At 42.4% G+C, this 23,810-nt stretch overlaps 1 protein-coding gene across 2 annotated transcripts in view; it reads right to left on the bottom strand.

Moving 5' to 3' along the window:
• Nucleotides 1-10,005: 10,005 nt before the first annotated feature.
• CSRNP1 (cysteine and serine rich nuclear protein 1) overlaps nucleotides 10,006-23,810 on the bottom strand; it is a 31,403-nt gene continuing 17,598 nt past the window's right edge. The window contains exons 3-6 of one of the 2 annotated variants that reach the window (XM_070726370.1): nucleotides 20,618-20,820; nucleotides 16,916-17,175; nucleotides 14,866-15,159; nucleotides 10,006-11,671 (exon numbers count right to left, since the gene is read on the bottom strand). In XM_070726370.1, coding sequence (XP_070582471.1) covers nucleotides 10,667-11,671; nucleotides 14,866-15,159; nucleotides 16,916-17,175; nucleotides 20,618-20,795 — 1,737 coding nt within the window. In that variant the 5' untranslated portion in view covers nucleotides 20,796-20,820 and the 3' untranslated portion in view covers nucleotides 10,006-10,666. The remainder of the gene's footprint in view (nucleotides 11,672-14,865; nucleotides 15,160-16,915; nucleotides 17,176-20,617; nucleotides 20,821-23,810) is intronic. The other variant, XM_070726371.1, reaches the window with a different exon arrangement.

Below are 23,810 nucleotides of genomic sequence, written 5' to 3'. Positions count from 1 at the left end.
TGCAGCATCCCCACAATCGTTTGATCAAAATTTGGATGCCTGGCAACAGGCGTCTATTTACAACAACTGCAGCATCCCGCATTTGCAACCTTCTCTAATTCCTTGGAAATAAAACAAAGAGAGGGCAGACTGAAGTTAAAAACAACAACAACTAAGTAAAGTGAAACAAAATAAAATATAAACTAAAAAGTATAATAAAATAAACTTTCAAAATAACTGACCCAACCCTCACCCATAATTGCTTTGGATAGTGAGATGGGCAGCATATACATTTAATAAATAAAAGCAGGAGACGGTTCGTTTCAGATCCAACCAGGCTGAGCCAGCAAACATCAACGAAGCAGTGGAAGTGATGTGCCGGTGTCTGGAGGCTGTTGGGGCCTGGATGGGTGCCAACAGACTCAAACTCAACCCTGATAAGACGGAGTGGCTGTGGGTTATGCCTCCCAAGGACAATCCCACCTGTCCGTCCATCACCCTGGGGGGGGATTATTGACCCCCTCGGAGAGGGTCCGCAACTTGAGCGTCCTCCTCGATCCACAGCTCACATTAGAGAACCATCTTTCAGCTGTGGCGAGGGGGGCATTTGCTCAGGTTCGCCTGGTGCACCAGTTGCGACACTATTTGGACCAGGACTCACTGCTCACAGTCACTCATGCCCTCATCACCTCGAGGTTCGACTACTGTAATGCTCTCTACATGGGGCTACCTTTGAAAAGTGTTCGGAAACTTCAGATCGTGCAGAATGCAGCTGCGAGAGCAGTCATGGGCTTCCCTAGGTACGCCCATGTTACTCCAACACTCCGTCTTCTGCATTGGTTGCCGATCAATTTCCGGTCACAATTCAAAGTGTTGGTTATGACCTTTAAAGCCCTTCATGGCATTGGACCAGAATATCTCCGAGACCGCCTGCTGCCGCACGAATCCCAGCGACCAATTAGGTCCCACAGAGTGGGCCTTCTCCGGGTCCCGTCGACTAAACAATGTCAGTTGGTGGGCCCCAGGGGAAGAGCCTTCTCTGTGGCGGCCCTGACTCTCTGGAACCAGCTCCCCCCAGAGATTAGAACTGCCCCCACCCTCCTTGCCTTTCGTAAACTCCTTAAAACCCACCTTTGTCGTCAGGCATGGGGGAACTGAGATATCTCCCCTGGGACTATACAATTTATATATGGTATGCTTGTGTGTATGTCTGTTTAATAATGGGTTTTTAAAAATATTTTAAATTGTAAATTTATTAGATTTGTTATAAACTGTTTTTTATTGTGTTGTGAGCCGCCCCGAGTCTACGGAGAGGGGCGGCATACAAATCTAATAAACATAAACACAAACACACATAACTGTCTCGTTTCCTGGAATGACTTTGGCCACAGTGCCCAACTGACCACTGTGCTTCCAGGGCACAAAATCAGGCAAGGCCCTTGCTTCTTGGCCTTTTGCAGGCTGCCAAATCTGTTTCTGCTTTGTATTTAAAATGACATGTGGGACGACGCCTCCCTACACCCACCGCCTTTGGGAAAATCAGGCTGGAATTTAATTTCAGGAGAAGGGGGGTCTCCCCCCCCCTTTTCCCACCTTCAGCCTGGGAATAAACTTGAGGAGCTCTGTATTTGGCAGGCCACCTACGAGTTTCTATATGCCATCAATCTCACAAGACCTGAATGGCTGTGAATTGTCTGAAGGCGCCAGGAAGTTTTAGACTTTTAAGAAGAAGAAAAAGAAAGCTTTGTTGGCAAGGATGCAGGTTGTTCCCAGGCTGTTGGCCCACCCAGAATATTTTCAGCTGCTGGATTTGCTTTCCAGAAGCATCGTATCCTTCTTGTCAGAACACCGAGGAAGCAGGAATGGTGTGTAATTCTGAACACTTCCCTCTTTGCCCAAAGCGAATCCATACTAAAACCATCCAATAACACAGCTGGGTCCTTTGAGAGCTGAAAAATGATCTTCCAGGCTGCAACAACGACGTTGCCCAAAGTGATTGTTCACTTCCCAGAGAATGTTAGCATCTGCTTTCATGCCCAATGCTTCTCCTAAGGCTTGCATTTATTTAGAGGGGATGGCTAGTAATTGTTGGTGGGGGTCTAAAGAAGTGGCCTTGTACCTCATTAGATTCCAAACAGATACGCCTTTGGGCACAAATGTGGCCAGATCACATCTGCACTACAAAAAAACTCAATTTTTCTCTATATTTTTGCTGCTGTCTAGCAATCACATTGGCAAAAAGAATATAAGCATCAAAGACAAGCTGGATAAACAAGACCTTACAGACAACCCTTGCTCCATAAAAGATAATAATAATAATAATAATAATAATAATAATAATAATAATAATAATAATAATAATTTAATAATAATTTATTGGATTTGTATGCCGCTCCTCTCCGTAGACTCAGGGCGGCTAACAACAATAATAAAAACAGCATGTGACAATCCAATAATAAAACAACTAAAAACCCTTATAATAAAACCAAACACACAGGCAAATATACCATGCATAACTTGTAATTGCCTGGGGGGAAGGAATATCTCAACTTCCCCATGCCTGGCAGTATAAATGAGTCTTGAGTAGTTTACGAAAGACAGGGAGGGTGGGGGCAATTCTAATCTCCGGAGGGAGTTGGTTCCAGAGGGCCGGGGCCGCCACAAAGAAGGCTCTTCCTCTGGGGCCCGCCAAACGACATTGTTTAGTCGAAGGGACCCGGAGAAGGCCAACTCTGTGGGACCATATCGGTCGCTGGGATTCGTGCGGTAGCAGGCGGTTCTGGAGGTAATGTTGGAATACTTGTATCGAAGGACCTAAGTACCAAAGCCCATTGCAACAGCATCGTCAACCTAATCCTACATAGCTTCTCCTCTGATAATATCACTCTACTAACCAAGGCATACAAAACATTCACCAGACCAATTCTCGAATACAGCTCATCTGTCTGGAAGCTACACCGCATTTCGGACATAAATACATTAGAAAGTGTCCAGAGATACTTTACTAGAAGAGTCCTCCACTCCTCTACTCGCAAGATAATATCTTACGCAAACAGACTTAAAATCCTAGGCTTAGAAAGCTTGGCGCTTCGTCGCCTTAAACACGACCTAAGCATAGCCCATAAAATCATCTGCTACAAGTCCTTTCTGTCAATGACTACTTCAGCTTCAACCACAACAATATACAAACACATAACAGATACAAACTCAAAGTACACTGCTCCTGACTATAGAAAATATGACTTTAGTAACCGAATAAGTTGATGCATGGAACTCACTACCATACTCTATAACAGTGATTTTCAACCTTTTTTGAGCCACGGCACATTTTTTACATTTACAAAATCCTGGGGCACACCACCAACCAAAATGACACAAAATGACACTCTAAGACACTCTCCTCTCTTTTTCCATCCCTGTCTCCTCCCCCCCTTGTGTGTGTGTGTGTGTGTGTGTATACACACTCTTGAACCATTTCCAAAATTAAGTCAGGGCTGGGGGGGTTTTCTCTCTTATTCTTTGGGTGCTTTTTTATCATATGATTTAAATCAAGAGTCACTTCTCTCTCTCTTTTGTTTCTCTCTCTTTCCTCTCATTCTCTGCCTCAATCATTTTCTCATTTTTTTCCCTCCCTTTTTTGCTCATTTCTCTCGCTCTTTCTCCCTTCCTCTCATTTTCTCTCTCTCTCTCTTGCTTTCTTTCTCTCTTACTTTCTTTGGAACCTGAGCTTCCTTCTTCGTGGCACGCCTGACCATGTCTCGCGGCACACTAGTGTGCCTCGGCACACTGGTTGAAAAACACTGCTCTATAATATCATCACCTAACTCCCAAAACTTTACCCTTAGACTATCCACTGTTGACCTCACCTCATTCCTAAGAGGTCAGTAAGAAGTGTGCATAAATGTACCAGTGTGCTTACCGTCCCCTGCCCTATGTTTCTCTCTTATTAGTCCCAATATCATGTATATAAGTGTTGGTCATCACCTATAAAGCCCTTCATGGCACCGGACCAGGGTATCTACAAGACTGCCTTCTGCCGCATGAATCCCAGCGACTGGTTAGGTCCCACAGAGTGGGCCTCCTCCGGGTCCCGTCAACAAAGCAATGTCGTTTGGCGGGGCCCAGGGAAAAAGCCTTCTCTGTGGCGGCCCCGGCCCTCTGGAACCAACTCCCTCGGAGATTAGAATTGCCCCACCCTCCTTGCCTTTCGTTAGCTCCTTAAAACCCACCTCTGCCATCAGGCATGGGGGAACTGAGATATTCTTTCCCCCTAGGCCTTTACAATTCATGTATGGTATGTTTGTATGGATGTATGTTTGGTTTTACAATAAGGGTTTTTTAGTTGTTTTAGTATTGGATTTACATGCTGTTTTTTTGTTACTGTTGTTAGCCGCCTCGAGTCTACGGAGAGGGGTGGCATACAAATCCAATAAATGAATGAATGAATGAATGAATGAATGAATGAATGAATAAATAAATAAATAAATAAAAACAGGGTCGTTTCTTGTATACTACCAAAAGGGACTTGACAAAAATAAATAAATAAAATAAACAAAATAAATAAAATAAACAGAGTGGGCCTTCTCCGGGTCCCGTCAACTAAGCAATGTCGGTTGGCGGGCCCCAGGGGAAGAGCCTTCTCTGTGGCGGCACCGGCCCTCTGGAACCAACTCCCCCCGGAGATTAGAACTGCCCCTACTCTTCCTGCCTTCCGTAAACTTCTTAAAACCCACCTTTGCCGTCAGGCATGGGGGAATTGAAACATCTCCCCCTGGGCACGTTTAATTTATATATGGTATGCTTGTGTGTGTGTCTGTTAGTATATGGGGTTTTTTAAATCTTTAAAATTTTAAATTGTTTGATTACTTATGATTTGTTTCTACATGTTGTGAGCCGCCCCGAGTCTTCGGAGAGGGGCGGCATACAAATCCAAGTAATAAATAAATAAAATAAAATAAACAAATCTAACAAAACAATATTAAGAATGATTGCAGGAACTGGGCATGGCCAGTCTGGCGAAGAGAAGAACCAGGGGTTACATTATAGCAATCTTCCAGTATTTGGGGGGCTGCCACAGAGAGGAGGGGGTCAGGCTATTTTCCAAGGCACCAGAAGGGTAGACGAGGAATAATGGATGGAAATTGACCAACGAGAGATTCAACGCGGAAATAAGAAGAAACTTTCTGATGGTGAGAGTGATCAACCAGGGGAACAGCTTATCTGCAGAGATTGTGGAAGCTCCAACACTTGACACTTTCAAAGTGAGATTGGATGGCCATTTGTCTGAAATGGTGCAGGGACTCCGGCTTGAGCTGGGGGTTGGACTTGATGACCTACAAGGTCCCTTCCAACTCTAATAATAATCTAATCTAATCTTCTGGAATTGTGTAATACAGAAATAAGAGCCCAAACCACAGCAAGAGGAGGTGTGCAAATTGGCTAGGTTTTGCATCCTTGCCACGCCCCTTCTGCCTGCTTTCTCCTTTTGCAAATGGGATCTTTATTCTTCAAGCTACACAGAAACCCGAGTGTTACACCAATGTTTCTTGGCAAAAAGAGAATTTTGCTAGTCCTGGTTTACTTTTCTTTAGGAATTGTGAGGTGTTTTGGCTAAACTAAAGCTCAGCTTACGAAATGGGTCAGGGAAACTTAGCCAAGTGTTCGGATGAGCCTTAAGGTGACCTGGGGATTTTTCAGGGAAATGCAAATAATACTGCTCAAAAAAAATAAAGGGAACACTCAACCCACCCTAGATCTGAATGAAATACGTATTCTCATTGAATATTTCATTTGCACAACTATATCCTAAGATTTTTATTAATATTGCTTCTTCATTGCTTATTTGACCCCTATGACAATCATTAAGTGTTGTATCACATGATTCTTGACAAATGTATATTTTATTTTATGTACGTTGAGAGCATATGCACCAAGACAAATTCCTTGTGTGTCCAATCACACTTGGCCAATAAAAATTCTATTCTATTCTATTCCATTTGCACAACAGCATGTGGAATTGTCTGTCAATCAGTGTTGCTTCCCAAGTGAACAGTTTGATTTCACAGAAGTTTAATTTACTTGAAGTTATATTCTGTTTTTTTAAGTGTTCCCTTTATTTTTTGGAGCAATGTACATTTAGTGAGAGTTGCCTCTCTCAGTCAAAACAATTTTGTGATTGTGTTCATAGCACACTGAATCACCAGCTCAACTGGCGTACAAAGCTAATTTAACAGGTTTTCTATTACTGGAGGTTTTTAAAGAGAAACTGGAAAGCAAAGGATTGGACTATAAGACCCCCAAGGTCCCTTCCAATCCTGTTATTCTGCTCTATGATGTGAATGTAACCATTAAAAGAGTTTGCTTCATGTCATAGGATTTCAAATTCCCCCTGTCCATTTGTTAGTTTTTTCATTCTCTTCGTTTTCCTTCTTTCTTTCCTTCTTTCTTTCTCCCTCCCCCACTCTTTTTCTTTGTTTCTTTCTCTCTTTCTTTCTTTTGCTAGAGGGGGGGACTCCTCCCCTATGGCAAATTAGAAAAGAAATAAATAGCAACCACTACATTCAAAGTAGGGAGGGAAGAAGAGGCACAATTACTAGTGGTCAGCATACATTTGATATTCCCCTGTTCAATCTACCATGAAGAAGAATCAAAGCACACACACAAAGTCTACTTTCATCATTATTTTTTTTTAATTGAAAGGATAAAAAAAATTCTTCATATTGCTTCAACAAAATGAGAGACAGCAAATTGCTGGGATAATGTGGGTTTTTTCCCCTCCTTTGTTTGGTTTGGGGTTTTATACAGCAAATGAGAAGGAAAAATAAAATCTGTACCTTTAAGTAACATGAATCCAATATATACACAGAAAAATAAAATCCCCCGAAACAAAGGCGGAGCGGTTTAAACCAAATGACTTCCATCAATACATTGGCTAAATTACATATTATGTCAATAAATACCCAGATTTAGCTTAGGGTTTTTTAAAAGAACAATGGGAACTTAGTTTTTTTTTTTAAAGAACAGCCAAAAAACCCTTTTACAAAATATGCAGAAAAACAGAAATATGCATTTATTTACAAATCAGTGCATACTGAGTCAGGATTGGTGCCAAAACAAAACAAATAAATTAAAGCAGGTGGGTGGAAAAAACAAAAAGGCAGGACAAGACAGCTGTGTCCATTACCCCCCCTGACATTCATTAGAAAATGAAGTTGTTTTTCTAGAAAAATATGCCGAGAAAATAGGAATGTTCTAAAAGTGATTGCATTAGTGCCAAAAAAGTATATATAAACAGTACCCAAAGGGGAAAATACTTACAAAGTAATAATTAATATAAATTGGGTTTTTGTTGTTTTTTTAAAAAAATATCCCATCAATTAAATACAAATATGGAAAACTATAATATCCAGAAAATACTTTTAAAAATAAAAGCTGCCCACAGTAGGGTTATGCCACATTATTTCTGCAGACATTTTATTCTGCCACCGTTTGTTAACTATTTCTCTGCATACACCAGATGGGGTCCAGCTGTCTTCACAAAAGCTTCCAACTCGGGAAGAAGTTTGAGGCCCTTTGTAAATTATTGAAGGTCAAAGGACAAGGTCGATCAGCTGAGACAATGAAAAGACCAAAATGTTTTTTTAAACTTCCCTTGCACCAATTTCCCAGGCTATAAATACCCCCTCCTAGACAACACCTATCCCAAATCAAGTCACTCATGAAAGTACTCTAACCAGAAGCTAAGAAGTTATTTCAAATTATGTCCCGTTCTCTTTTCCTGAATAGCAACCTACTCATTTTACAGGATGGTGTAGCCTAGGGAAGATATAGCAATGCACAAATGTGCAAAACGTTTAGTCCTAATGTGTGTCCTCGCTAAACCTGGAAAGAAGTTATTGCAGAAAATCTGTAGGATACGATCCCCCAAAATCAAGATGGCGGCCACGACAGGTGATGGATGCTTCACTTGGTTCTCGCGTGGGCCCAAAATTTCATGACGGTACCCCAACAGTGCAGTGGAAGCGCTCTCTGGGTTTTATGGATGCCATCTTAAAACTTCCGAGATCACATCCACATCTCCTAAAATTTTACGAAATACTGATCTTGATGGTTATCCTTCAAATTTCAGCAACAAGCCATGAAATACTTTCCTCTCATTCAAAATCATGCAAGTTGGCTTATTTTAAAATATATATCTTGTTCTCCTGGCTTGGCCAATGCAAAAGAAAAACAAACAGAGATAAAGAAATCAGTGTTTTCTCCACTTCCAATCTTTTCTGAACTTTTTCAAACTTTGAACTACAGTGGCAGGAATTACTGACTAGAACTGTTTCCATGTTCTTTTTGAAGATTAAACTTATCATCTATCATCAAGTTGCAAGGGATCTTCTCAGCGGTCAAAATACTGGTCCTGTGGCTATCACAATCTGTCAGCCCAACTCAAGAAATGAGAAGTACAGCTTCTTGGGAACTAGATTTCTACTTTGTCCTTCTCTCCCACAAGATATATCCAAAATTTCAAAAATCATAACATGTTTCTCTTCTTCATTCTCTTCCCAAGACTGTAAAATGTTCTCAGATACTTATCCAATCTGGGCAGGCATCCATACTGACAAATAAGGTATTTTCTATCCAGGTTCCATGGCCAAATACTTAGATAATTAAATAAATAAAAATAATAATTTATAACACAATGTAAACTCTCTCTCTTAAATAGTTAAATAGTTCGTAGGTTTTGTTCCTCTCTATCTATTTGATAATTTGTTATATTTAACTGCCAGTCTTATTCAAGTATAAAACTGCAGAAATCAGGGGGTTTCCCTCTCTCCTTAATTAGTAGCAAGACGCTGCTATTCCTAATTCAATGCGTGAACTCTGCAGATGAAAAGCTGTTGACCACAGACACTTTCAGCTGTATTGCAACGTTTAGAATAGTGCTTCTCAAATTCCAACAACTTTACACTGTGCAATTTCAATTCCCAGAATTCTGCAGCCACTTATGCTGGCTGGGAAATTCTGAAAATTGAAGTGTTGGGAAACACACAGATTGAGAAGGCTCCCAATTCACACCTTCCAAGACTCAAATTCTTTGCTAAGCAATGGCTTTGATTCCAAAACAATTGCACAGCCAGTTGTATCCATCACAAATATTCAAAGGTTCTGCTAATCCCCAGTAAAAGTAGAGCCCTGTTTTGTCCAAATATATGAAGTAGGCAGCAAATAATATGTTTCCAAATTTCGATTCAAAACTTCTAAATGGCATCTGCGTTACGAAGCAAAAACATCTTTGGAGTCAATTCAATATCACTCCGGAAAACAAGGTTAGGAATGGCCAGAAGAAAGGTTGAAGGAAGGGAAAGAGACAAAAAGTTTTGGGGCGACCCGTTAAAACTTCTGAGACCTTTCCCCTCAACTCTTCCATGCCAGTCGCTAAATTCTTCCTTGAAGAATTCAAGATTTGTGGAATAGGATTTCAAATTCGTAGTGTAGACATCTGAGGAAGGGAAAGAGGGGAGAAGGAAGGAATTAGGAAGGGTTGTAATCTTCCTTCCTTTCTGTCTTCCCTCTCACTTTAATTTCTGCAAGAAGGGAGGGAGGGAAGGAAGGAAGGAAGGAGTTATGGATAGAATTATGGGGGGCAGGGAGGAAGGAAAGAAGGAATTAGGGAGGGAGGGGAGCTTCCTTCCTTTCCGCCTTTCCTCCCTCCTTAATTTTTGTAAGGAGGAGGAAGGGAAGGAAGGAAGGAAGGAAGGAGGGAGGGCAGGGAGGAAGGAGGGAAGGAAGGAAGGAGTTATGGAGGGATGAAGGAAGGAAAGACGGAATTAGGGAGGGAGAGGGGTGGAAGGAGAAGATGCAGTTTACAAGGTCATCATCTTGTTTAATCCAAAGGAGGTGAAGAGGAGATGAAGTAAGGGGGTACCTAATTCAAATAAATCCTCAAGGGCCAGTTTTCTCTTTCCCTTTCAGCACCTTAACTGACCACAGCCTAACCAAGAAAGCCCGTGACAAATAAATTATATATATATATATATACATATATTATGCAGAAAGAAAATGATTGCACATATAATATATAATATAAACTATAACTAATTTAAATAAAATCCCATGCTTTGTTGAAGCTTGTTTAAATTGGTGATCCTTTCCCATAAATAGGGGAGCAAAAAATAATAATAATAATAATGCAAATAACATAATTATTTCCCCGGTTGTAAACATTTTTGCCAGTTCATCAACAGCAAAATAATTTGCACAATAAATACACTTCTGTAACTCTCACAAAACAATTGCAGAAAAATTGTCCACAAACATTTTCCGCATGTTTGCAGAAGGTGCTGGTTTGGTAATCCACAAACTTAAAAGATATATAAGAGATATCCCTTACAAAATCTCATCTCCCCCCCCCCCAATACAAAATGCAAGAAAATTGTGTTTGAATCTACAAAATCACCCTTGCACCCTCCCCCCCTCTTTAAACTCTTTACCACAAAGAGTTTTTTAAAAAAAACAAATAAAAACTTTTTCTCTCTCTCTACAAAGTGTCCAAAATAAAAACAATATTGATTTATCTGCTTCGAAAGAACTTCTTCCCAGCATCTAACAGAAAAGGAATGTTTATTCACCATAGGAAATAAATTGTCCAGCCTTTCCTTTCATAAAAAAAAAGCAACAAAAAAAGTATAAAAAATTAATCCTCCGTGCTCTGTTCTAGAGATGATTTAATGGCATCTTCAGAAAACTGGTTGTCTGAAGACGGTGCTGAGATTTCTGGGACGGGTTCAGACGACCCAATCAAGGACTCCAGAAAGCTGTTCTGATCTGCTGGTGCCCCCAAAGAGGGCTGATTTGATGCCTGCAGTTGCAAAACTGTGAAGTTGTCTACATACTCTTTCAAAGAGTTATACAGAGGACCCAGGTTGTAATCGGAAGAGGACTGGGACAAATCCAAAGAATTGGAGGAAATACTGAGATCCATGTGGTTCCTGGAATCCAGTTCTCCGAAGGAAAATGGGGAGTAGTTGTCACTTTCTTCATTTCGTCCAGCGTAGAACTGCTCGTAGATGCCGCTTGGCCCCTGATTGGCGTTCTCATCCAATTCACCGATTTTGGTTAAATAACCTAAACTATAGCCCGTCTCTACAACGGGGCTGAAAGCATATTGGTTTTCCACCTCCATGCTGAAGAAATCTAAAGGTTGGAAATAACTCAAATTATCCTGGCATTGGTCAAAGCTACTGGACTCTTCTTCCTCATCCGAATTGTAGTAGTGGCGGATCTGCGCCAGGCCGTTTTCTTCACTGCCCGACGGTGACTCTACGCTCGTTTCAAACAACCCTTCCGAATCCACACTCTCACTGGACGATGCCGACGAGTCGGTCATGCTGCTACTGCAGCTGTTCTCACTGGCCGTCTCCAAAACAGCGCTGAATTCTAAGCCGGGCATCTCCGAGACGTCACTTTCTTCGTAGTCCGCCTCGTTGACCGGCTGGTCAGGTGGCTGATGATGATGATCCTGGAAGGATTCCTCAGACTCAACGTCCCCATCGTCGCTTTGCTGCTTCTCTTCCATTTCTAGCCTCATGAGGGTGTGCATGAAATGTGTCTGCACCCGACTTGGGTTGAACTCAATTCTCCCCTCTATGTTTCCACAGCAGTCTTTGGTGCACTGACAAGGAAAGGCAGTTAAATTCCCCTGTTGGAAAGAGAGATCAAACATTTAGAAGAGAAACCTATGCATCAAAGACAAAATCCATGTGCGCCCAATCACACTTGGCTAATAAAGAATTATACTCTCCACTCTCTCTATACTCTATATTCTATAGTCTGTACAGTGATACCTTGTCTTACAAACTTAATTGGTTCCGGGACGAGGTTCTTAAGGTGAAAAGTTTGTAAGACGAAACCATGTTTCCCATAGGAATCAACGGAAAAGCGATTAATGCGTGCAAACCCAAAATTCACCCCTTTTGCCAGCTGAAGCATTGGTTTTTGCGCTGCTGTGATTCCCCTGAGTCTCCCCTCCATGGGAAACCCCACCTCCGGACTTCCATTGCCAGCGAAGCGCCCGTTTTTGCACTGCTAGATTCCCCTGCTGGGATTCCCCTGCAGCATCACAAAAACACCGAAGTCCGGAGGTGGGGTTTCCCATGGAGGGGAGCCTCAAGAGAATCCCAGCAGTGCAAAAACGGGTGCTTCGCTGGCAACGGAAGTACAGAGGCAGGGCATCCCAGCAGCAGCGGCGTGTTTGTAAGGTGAAAATAGTTTGTAAGAAGAGGCAAAAAAATCTTAAACCCCGGGTTTGTATCTCGAAAAGTTTGTATGACGAGGCATTTGTAAGATGAGGTATCACTGTACTCTATATTCTATTCCAGTGATGGTGGACCTGTGGCACGCAGAGCCATATCTGCTGGCAAGTGAGTCTTTGATCTAGTGCGCATGTGTGTAGCGGGCAACTGATTTTCGGCTTGCACAGAGGCTCTGGGAGGACATTTCCAGCTTCCAGAGGGCTTCTGGGGGAATGGTGGAGGGGTTTTTTTGCCCTCCCCAGTCTCCAGGGAAGCCTCTGGAACCTGGGGAGAGTGAAAAATGGGCCTACCAGGCCCAAGTTGGAAAACGGGCCATTTCCAACCTCCTAAGGCCCTCGCGGAGGGGTGGGGGGTTGTTTTTGCCCTCCCCAGGCATTGAATTATGGGTGTGGACGCTTGCGCAGGTGCGATAGCATGTGAGCTTGCACTTTCGTCACCTGAGGAAAAAAAGGTTTGCCATCACTGTCCTATTCTGTTCTGTTCCATTCCATTCCACAATGTTTCCCATAAAACATCTGGATGTTATTGGCTGCATTATTTGCTCTGAGCTTCTTAAGCGCCCCCCTGAGGACAGTGTCATACACTGCATGAACACACAGTTATAGCTAATTGGTTAAAGGCCACTGCATGAGGGAATCTGACCTGTGATTGGTTACTCTGAGCTGTGATTGATTGCTGAGAGTAAAGGGGGGAGGTTCCTTGTTCCCTGCCTTTTTTTTCCCATGTGCTCTATCTATATGGTCTCTGTAATTTACCTCACAATGTTCCTGCTGTGTCAAGTTACCTCACAATGCCACATCTCTCTTATTTACTGTAAATTGTGTATTTATTTATCTCTATAAAACTATATAAAAGTTATTTGAGGGCAGGCAACCGAATTTCATTTTTAATGTGTGCCAGTGTTCTCACAGCTTTAAAAAAAAGAGACAACGAAGGTTATCTTAATCTTATCAGCTTCTCTGACTCCATTTGGATACGGGTTTGCACAATTCCCTGACATAACCACACTACATTGTTTGATCTGAGGTCACACCCTTGTTGCTGAATATTTCAAGAATCCTGGCCCCAAAATACTTTCTCAATCCTGCAAAATGTGCTGGGTTCTAGCCATTCACATGAATATGTACACTGTTGGGCATTCACATGTGCAATTAAAGAGCAGGTCCTTTTCAAAACAAAAGGGATCCAACAGCAAATCGAGGCACTGGTCATTACAAGGCATTTCCTAGCAAACATATAGTTTCAAGGATTGGGTCTTTGGTTAGGCTTCCCTTGCCCCCTACTTAGCCTTTTGAGATTTTATTTATTTTTTGATTATCTCACTATTATTGTTTGTAAGTAACTTAAGGAGACAAAGATATCTAACACCCCTTCCTCCTTCTATTTTCCTCATAGCAACCCTGTGAGGTGGGTTGAGAGAAAATAGCCTTAAGTGAGTAGCTTCATGGCTAAGGCAGGATTAGAGTAAAGCCTTCCCCATCCAATAAAGAGGTGGGGTGGTGCAGGGGTTAGAGTGCAGCACTGCAGGCTACTTCAGCTAACTGCTAGCTGTAGTTCAGCAGTTCAAATCTCATCATCAGCTCAAGGTTGACTCAGCCTTCCATCCTTCCAAGGTGGGTCAAATGAGGAAACAGATTGATGGGGGCAATAGGCTGACTCTGTAAACCACTTAGAGAGGGCTGTAAAAGCACCGTGAAGCGGTATATAAATCTAAACACTGCAGTAATCCCTCGCCACTTCACGGTTCATCTTTCGCGGATTCGCTACTTCACTGGTTTTTAAAGGGGGCTTAAATCCATTAAATCCACTAGAAACTTTAAATCCATTAAAAATTCATAAAATTCTTCTACAGTACTACTGTACTCTATTAAAGAAACTGGTAGGATATCACACGTAGTTCCAGCTGAGAAACATTATAGAATGACTGTTGAATGCAAAGGGTGGGTTTTAAATGTCCAAATACTCATTAAATACATAAAAAATATATTTCCCCTACTGCATGGAAATTCGTTTTTCACGGATGGTCTTGGAACGCATCCTGCGCGAAAAATGAGGGATCGCTGTATTGCTATTACTAATCATTTGCTTGCGGCTTATAATAAGTAAAATGATAAATATTAACACTGAAATTCAATTGGGGGCCAGATCAGAGAGTTGGGGGCACGCGAAATGTTTACTTCTTCCTTGGGATGGGGGAGGGGTCAATAGCAGAAAATAATTGGGAAGCAACTAGTTGGGGGAAAGATCAAAAGCAACGTGAGAAAATATTATTTCACTGAAAGAGTAGTAGATCCTTGGAACAAACTTCCAGCAGACGTGGTTGGTAAATCCACAGTAACTGAATTTAAACATGCCTGGGATAAACATAGATCCATTGTAAGATAAAATACAGGAAATAGTATAAGGGCAGACTAGATGGACCATGAGGTCTTTTTGCCGTCACTCTTCTATGTTTCTAAGCTCCGTCTTAATGTAACTAATCTGTTCCTACACAAACCTGGCCGGGAAAAACAACCAGGAGTAACAAAGCTGCTAAAATTCTTTTGGCCGTGTTGGGGTTTTTTAAGGGGAGGTCACCCACCTGGCATTTAATTCCTGCCAAGCTGCAGCTGCAGCTTTCGGAGTCACAGAACTCCTGGCATTGACAGCCACAGTTCTTCCGAGAATGACGTATCTTCTGCAGCTGATACTTCTCCTCCCGGTCAATCGTCTTGACTCCCATTTCTTTCAGCAAGACCCGTCTCTTCTTGGCGGAGTAAGGCATGAGGAAGGAGCTGCTCGCATCCAGGTTGATGAGGTCGACGTCGTCCACCAAGATATCATCTATGGTCAGGTTCATCGCTTCCTCCGAATATACTGTACCATTCTTGGTCAGCTGGATTGGGGAGACAAAGAAGACCCTTAGTCCTGCAAGGCGCTACTTTGGGAGTTCAAGACTTTCTAAGCAGATACCCATCCCCTACTTTACTTGTTGGCAGCTAGCTGGGAAGGTTGCAAACTGACAATAATAATTATTATTATTTATTAAATTTATATGCCGCCCCTCCCTGAAAACCTTGGATGCCGCAACCATAGTTGCCAAGGCTTCTAATTGCAGCTATGTGACTGCAGGAAAAGTGGCAGTCATAGGTATAAGGACTGTTGTGGTTAGTTCTGGCCCAGCTCCTGCCCCAAGGTCTGTGGATGTGGGGGAGACATCCACATGCTGCAGGTTTGTTTTACCCCCGGTGGAATCTGATGATGAAGGCTCCTCTGACCAAGAAGACATGAGTGACAGGGAGGAGGAGAGTGGGGCAGACAGCTCAGAAGGAGATCAATTATCTAGCTCCTCCTTGGATTCAGAACAAGAGTTAATGATACAGCCACGCATGCGGAGAGCGATGCATAGGCAACAACAACTGAGAGATTATTATCAAAGAAAATGAGGCCACCTGTGGTTGGGTGGGGCTGTGGTAATTAGTGAGGCTGCTATAAAGAGCAGCCTGTGGGTTTGGCCATTGTGGAGGATTATCTGATCGTTGTGTTTCGTGACTGCTTTGCTGACTTTGACCTTTTGTGTGCTGATTTTTCCCCGCTTGGAAACTAAACCAGGGCAAAGTGTGTTTCACTTTGTGAAAGAAGAAGGACTGTGAATTGCCTCACAGCTGCAAGCTAAGTATCACAGAACTGATAAGGGACTTGTACAAATTGCCAGTTTGTTTGGAGACAAGTGCTCTTTGCTATACCAAAGGAGGGCTTAGGTTAAGTGAATTTTCATTATAAAGAACATTGTTCTGAATTTTCAAACGTGTGTGTGTGTGTGTGTCTGAAATTTGTACCTGTGAATTTCTGGGAGGATTCTACCAGAGAGCCCGACAGAACAAGGACCAGTCATAAATCATATTTTTCCACTGCCATTGTAACTTTGAGCTGTCACTAAATGAATGGCTATAATTTGAGGATGCCTGTATATAACCAGCGAGCTGACTTCTCCTGTTCTATGTTCCTCCCAGAGGTTTAACCAGAAGGAAGGCAATAGAGAACCATGTCTCTTCTGCCCATTCCAAAATTCAGCTTCAGCAAAAGTAAAAAAAATAAAAAATAATAACCCAACCACCAACAGAAATTAAAAAAAATAAATTCTCAAACATCCTGAGAACATTGTTGTTCTCCATGGAAAGAAAGCATGGAGAAGTGACAAAGTAGATTTCAGGGCCAAATAAGTTTCAGCCACCCTGAATCCCCTGGAGAAGGGGAAATCAATCAATCAATCAATCAATCAATCAAAATATTATGGCTACCTCAATTAAGGGGTCTGGTTGCTATTCTTCCATTTAAGAAATAAATGAAAACTTTATAAACAACATTAAAAAGTTGCTTAAAGTTTTTTTTAAAGTAAAGACACAGCAAAAAAATTTCCCCAGGAATCCAAAACTCTGTGGCACACATTTTTCCAACTCTCTTCAAGGAGAATTGTACATCTTTCCACATTGCTCCTGGTTGTAGAGCTAAGTGACTTTTATCTCCCTTTGGGAGCCAAGAGGAGGAGGAGGAGACTAAGCCCCAGGCAACCTGAGTTCCCTAAAAAAAGATGTCTGACTGGTGACATGAAGAATTGAACCCAGGACGCTTACAAAGGAGAAAATTCTTACTTTTTGTTTAAGGGCGCTCAGTTTTTCTTCCAGCACCATCTCCTTCAACTTCTCATACCGGTCAATCTGCTGCTGCTCCCAAAACTCGGATATGGTGAACTCACGGGAGTAAGAATGCCTGCTAGCCATCCCCAAAGTGCAGCCCCCAGAACTAGGTACGGCAGTAAATCCTTGGCAACGCTGGAAGTAGTAAACGGTGACCCGGTCAAATTCGACACTGTTTTTCTTCAGCCCCTTGCTTTTCTTCAAGATGGACACCGCTGCGGGAAGAATGAGGGAAGGAAGGGTGGACGGCCGTTATTCTTTTGGCCAATAGAAATAGACAACCACCACCGCCCCCCACCGCCATAACTTCCCTCTAAATCAGAGCTCTTCAAACTCGGCATCTGTTAAGACTTGCGGACTTCCAACTCCCAGAACCTGCTCTAAATTAACGTTTCTCTACTTCAGCAGCTTTAAGATGTGTGAATCTCTTGATATGGGAGAATTCAGAGAAATGAAAGAAGCAGCCATAAAAAGTGCCCAGGAATAGAGGGTACAATTGGGTTTTACTTAAAATTATAAATACAGTAGCAGCCCTAGATACGAACATAATTTGTTCTATAAGGGAGCTTGTATCTCGAGGCAACTCGTATCTGGAACAAATAACTTTTTTCCCCTCCGAGATAACCAAAAGCAAGGATTCTTGCGCCATCTAGTGGATGCTCGGCTCATATCCCGAATTTGAGCTCGGGACTAGAACAGAAATGTCTCTCCCCTCGTGGCTCGTATATTGAAATACTCGCATGTAGAGCAGCTCGTATCTAGAGGTACTACTGTACAGTATTCATATCACAGTCAAATATATTATTTTTTAGCAACCTTGTTACTCCTCGTTATTCTTTTTTAAATATTGGACATAAGTATGAAACTAATACGGCCAAGATTTTTATAAATGAATATAGAAAATAACAGTTAGAAAGCTGTAGTTGCAATGCCAACAAGTAGGTTGGCCAATTTTTTGTTTATCTGTTTTGTTTTTGTCTTTAGTTTAAATCTCTTTCGTTGTTCTGTATTTGTTTTGTCTTTTTTTAAAATGTTAATAATTAATAAAGATATTTAATTTAAAAAAGAAAGAAAGTGCCCAGGCGATAATAGTTTGTTGGAAGGAGGCAGCAAATAGGACAATACAAAATTGATTGGTACCGGAACATGGTGGAACACATTCAGTTTGAAATTATGGATAGAAAGATGAACCGGGTTAATGAAAATAAAGTGAACTGGATGGGACAGGGTTAGAGGCTATGTAGTTAGTAGAAGTCTACATCAGGGTTTTTCAACCAGTGTGCCGCGAGACATGGTCAGGTGTGCCGCGAAGCTCAGAGAGAAAGAAAGCAAGAGAGAGAGAAAGAAAGAGAAAGAAAGCAAGAGAGAGAGAAAGAGAGAGAGAGAAAGCAAGCAAGAGAGAGAGAGAGAGAAAGCAAGAGAAAGATAACAAGAGAGAAAGAGAGAGAGAACAAGAGAGAGAGAAAGAGAGAGAGAAAGAGAGGGAGGGAAGGAGAGAGACATAGAGGGAGGTAGGGAGGGAGAGAGAAAGAGAGCAAAAAAGAGAGGAAGGAAGGAAGAGAAAGAAAGAGGGATGGAGAGAGAGAGAAAGAAAGAGGAAGGGGAGAGAAAGAAAGAGGGAGGGAGAGAAAGAGGGAGGGAGAAAGAAAGAGAGTGAAAGGGAGGAGGAGAGAGAGAGAGAATTTTTTTGTCCAAACTTGTTTTAGTCCCCCGTCCCCCTGCCACTCAATGTGCCCCAGGGTTTCGTAAATGTAAAAAATGTGCCGCAGCTCAAAAAAGGTTGAAAATCACTGGTCTACACCAAGGTATAAAGAATGAATTGGTATCACTGTATAATTTGTCAATATCAAGAGCCGGGGTGGCACAGCAAGTAGAGTGCTGTATTGCAGGCCTCTGAAGCTGACTGTAGATCTGTAGGTCAGCGGTTCAAATCTCATCACCGGCTCAAGGTTGACTCAGCCTTCCATCCTTCCGAGGTGGGTCAAATGAGGACCCAGATTGTGGGGGCAATAGGCTGGCACTGTTAAAAAGTGCTATTGCTAACATGTTGCAAGCCACCCTGAGTCTAAGGAGAAGGGCGGCATAAAAAAATTGAACGAATGAATGAATGAATGAATGAATGACTAACTAACTAACTCAGGGGCTGCCATAAAGGAGAATGGGGTCCACCTATACCAAACCACCTGAGGCAGAGAAAGCCTGCTACCGGAAAGGTCAGGGGCTATGCTCCAGTAATGATTTTCAGGATGTGCACTCAGCTGAAATTTGTCTTCTGTGCATGCACAGCAAGCAAAATTTTGTGTGAAGACACTCCCACAAGCAAGATTTCTGTGATTTTTGCTGATTTTTTGCACATGGACCATCTTAATGTCGTCTGGCAGAACCCAGGGGAAGAGCCTTCTCTGTGATGGCTCCGACCCTCTGGAACCAGCTCCCCCCAGAGATTAGGATTGCCCCCACCCTCCTTGCCTTTTGTAAACTCCTTAAAACCCACCTCTGCCATCAGGCATGGGAGAATTGAAACATCTCCCCCTTGCCCATGTTGTTTTGGTGTATGATTGATTGTGTGCTTGTTTTTTATATATATTGGGGTTGCTTTTATGAACTTTTTAACCTAAAACTGTAATTAGATTGGTAAATATTAGATTTGTCACTATGTACAGTTTTTGCCATTGTTGTGAGCCGCCCCGAGTCTGCGGAGAGGGGCGGCATATAAACCCAATAAATCTAATCTAATCTAATCTAATCTAATACAGCTGTTCTGGCTCCTGTCACTATTTCTGACAGCTGTTTTCAACTCTTAAGCCCAACACAGGCAAGTGCTCAACTTATGTCCACCATGGAATCCAAAACTTTTGTTGTTGAGCTAGACAAATGTTAAGTGAACTCTGCCCCATTTTACAACCTTTTTTTTGCCACAGCTATTAAGCAAATCACTGCAAGTCATTAAGTCAGCAACACAATTGTTAAGCGAATCTTGCTTCCCCTTTGACTTGCAAAAGGTGATCACAGGATTGTCATTAATGTGAACCACTTGTCAAGCACCGGAATTTTGATCACATGGCCACGGGGATGCTGCAATGGTTGTGAGTGTGAAAAATTGTCCCAGTTGCCACTTTTCCAGTGCTGTTGTAACTTTAAACAGTAAATGAACGAGCTGAGGATTACCGGCCCAAAGCTGTGTGAATGTTTTGCAAAATTAGCATTTAAAATAATGTGAAGGAAAGATTGTTATGCATGGTATGTCTGTGTGTATGTTTGGTTTTATAATAAGGGTTTTTAGTTGTTTTATTATTGGATTGTCACATGCTGTTTTTATCATTGTTGTTAGCCGCCCCGAGCCTACGGAGAGGGGCGGCATACAAATCTAATAAATTATTATTATTATTATTATTATTATTATTATTATTATTATTCCTTGTGTGTCCAATCACACTTGGCCAATAAAATTCTATTCTATTCTATTCTATTCTTCTTCTTCTTCTTCTTCTTCTTATTATTATTATTATTGTCAGGCTTCAAAACTGAAGACTTCGGTTAGTTAATACAATTTATTTATTTATTATTTATTAATCAGATTTGTATGCCGCCCCTCTCCGCAGACTCGCTAGCCTGGTTCGTTTTCACAAGCACATTAAGAAACACTTTGGTACTTACGGGTGTAATCCATGTTTAAGGCCACTGAAGGCCTGATGCCTCCTTGAGAGGTTTCTTCGTCAGATTCCCAACCTGACAAAGCTAAGGAAGATGAGAAAGACGACCAAGATGAAGAAGAGATGTCCGAAACATTATCTTCCAATTCATCATGTTTCCGTTTTAGCATTTTTTCTGTCATGATTAAGATGAGATTTTTCTTCTATCTGAATGGGGGGAAAAGAAGAGAAATCTATGAGCAATGAGTCCAAAGCGTTTTTCAAAGTTGTCGTTCCAATGAAACATCGCCACATGTTTTCAAGAGGTTCTCCCACCAACAAGCTAAGCTAAGAGTTGGAAGGGACCTCCAGGGTCATCGGGTCCAACCCCCTGCTCAATGCAGGATTCACTAAACCATCCCAGAAAGGTGATTGCCCAGTCTCTGTTGGAAGGCCTCCAGTGAAGGTGAGCCCTTCAGATATTTGTAGAAAGCTATCAAGTCTCCTCTCATTCTTCTCCTTTGCAGACTAAACATCCCTTGATCCTTTAACCGTTCCTCATAGGACGTGGTTTCCAGACCACTCACCATCCTTGTAACTTGCTCTAGCGCAGGGGTAGGCAAAGTCGGCTCTTCTGTGACATGTGGACTTCAACTCAGCTGCGAGAGCTATCATGGGCTTTCCTAAATACGCCCATGTCACACCAACACTCCGCAGTTTGCATTGGTTGCCGATCAGTTTCTGGTCACAATTCAAAGTGTTGGTTATGACCTATAAAGCCCTTCATGGCACCGGACCAGAATATCTCCGGGACCGCCTTCTGCCGCACAAATCCCAGCGACCAGTTAGGTCCCACAGAGTTGGCCTTCTCTGGGTCCCGTCAACTAAACAATGTCGTTTGGTGGGACCCAGGGGAAGAGCCTTCTCTGTGGCGGCCCTGACCCTTTGGAACCAACTCCCCCCGGATATCAGAGTTGCCCCCACCTTCCTAGACTTTCGTAAGCTCCTTAAAACCCACCTCTGTCATCAGGCATGGGGGAATTGATAGCTTCCCTCCCGCTAGGCTTATAAAATTTATGCATGGTATGCTAGTATGTATGATTGGTTTTTTAATTGGGGTTTTAAATTAACTTAAACTTAAATATTAGATTTGTTTACATTGTACTATCATTGCTGTGAGCCGCCCCGAGTCTGCGGAGAGGGGCGGCATACAAATCTGATTAATAAAATAAATAAATGATTAATAAACTCCCAGAATTCCTGAGCCAATCATACAAGCTAGTCTACTGTATCAATGTCCTTTTTAAATTGGGGCCCCCAGAACTGAACACAGTATTCCAAGTGGGGTCGTACCAAAGTACTGCAGAGAGGAGAATCCACACATCTTCAAGTTAAAAAAAAAAGTCTAAATTTAAAAACAATCCTGTAAATCGCCAGCCGGTGGTGCAATTTACAGGATCTCCAAACTGTGCAAAAATTGTAACCACCGGTTCGCTCGAACTGGTGCGAACCGGTTGAATCCCACCCGTTACAACCTACAACTAATGACAAACAGGCAGTGAGAGTGGCTTCTTTTTAGGAGCAGGTGGGCCTCATATGCCCATATTTCAGAACTGAAATGCCCCCTCCCCCCCAAAAAAATCAACCTGCCTTGTGTTTTAATCCAGGCTCGTGCAAAAAATCCAGCTTTTGCAACCCTGGCCCAAACTGAGGGGCGTCAGCATGGAATTGCAACCTCCCTGACATAAACACATACAAATCTCATCTTGCTAAGGTTTGCCAACAAAGACATTTTGTTCCGATCTTGCAGTTCTTCACCCCTAACCAGAAACACGACGGAGCAGATCAAACCCGCAGGAATTCCTCTCTGGCACAGCTAGCAACTTCCTATGCTGGGAACACTTTCCGAAAAAAAGTATTCGGGCCAGATGCACATTTTTCTCTCGTTTCGAACATCTCATTTTCCAAAAGGAAGAAGGTGCAGGTGGTAGGACAAGGCAAACAACTCTGCGAGTTTGCAGAAATAAGAGGGCTTTAAAAAGTCCCAAAGTTTCTTCCTAACCTGCTACAAAGGTTTCAGTGGGAAAAGCCCCTTTCAAGTGGTTTGAGGTTGCCCCAAAAGAAGTACATAATTCCACCCTCCCACCCACAACCCCGGCAAAAATAAACTGGCAAGGAATTACATTCTGCAGAGAAACTTGCATTTGTGTAAATGCACAATGCCAATGCCCTCAATGCCTGACCCAACGAAGGAGAAACTGAGCATTTTTAAAAAGAAAAGAACACTGCCCCTTCTGTTGTTTGTTAGCAGGACTGCGTAGGGCGCAAGAGAACTAGTGAAAAAAGTTGGAAAGCGATCTTTCCTATGTGCGCTACAGTTTGGCGATCCTACAGAGACTCTGGATTGGCTCTGCTAGACTGAAGCTCCTCCTTGTAATCCTAAAAATTTCAAGCCTTCCTTTGGGGCCAAGCAATCCAGGCCTTCCCAGCCAGCCAAAACCTGTATTGTACAACTAATATTCCTTGATTGGCCTTGTCAGAGTTGGAACCAATATTTCAAGATGGCGCCCTTAACACTTGCTCATCCAGTTTTTCTCACAATATCCCTGGCAAAGTTGAGGAACAGGGACAGGGCCCAAACCATGCAAATTTAACTGAAAGCACACCTTTTTTTCACAATGCTAGTGTTTAACGCTCCTGGTCTTGATTCCAAGCTGGTGAATTCCCACTAGTATTTGGTCTATCGCAGGGGTAGGCAAAGTTAGCTCTTCTATGACATGTGGACTTCAACTCCCAGAATTCCTGAGCTAGCATAATTGGGCTCAGGAATTCTGGGAGTTGAAGTCCACAAGCCATAGAAGAGCCAACTTTGCCTGGTCTATCGATTAAGGCAGAGGTAGGCAAAATTGGCTCTTCTATGACTTGTGGACTTCAACTTCCAGAATTCCTGAGGCAATCATGCTAGCTCAGGAATTCTGGGAGTTGAATGTCCATAAGCCATAGAAGAGCCAACTTTGCCTACTCCTGGTCTATTGATTAAGGCAGAGGTAGGCAAAGATGGCTCTTCTATGACTTGTGGACTTCAACTCCCAGAATTCCTGAGGCAATCATGCTAGCTCAGGAATTCTGGGAGTTGAAGTCCACAAGCCATAGACGAGCCAACTTTGGCTATCCCTGGTCAATCAGTTAAGGCCCCTGGTTGGAATGCAGAAGACAGT

The sequence above is a fragment of the Erythrolamprus reginae genome, chromosome Z (assembly GCF_031021105.1).
Source record: "Erythrolamprus reginae isolate rEryReg1 chromosome Z, rEryReg1.hap1, whole genome shotgun sequence".
Lineage (NCBI taxonomy): Eukaryota > Metazoa > Chordata > Lepidosauria > Squamata > Dipsadidae > Erythrolamprus > Erythrolamprus reginae.
The sequence above is the reverse complement of the archived record's forward strand: the minus strand, read 5'-3'. Positions and strand labels throughout refer to the sequence as shown.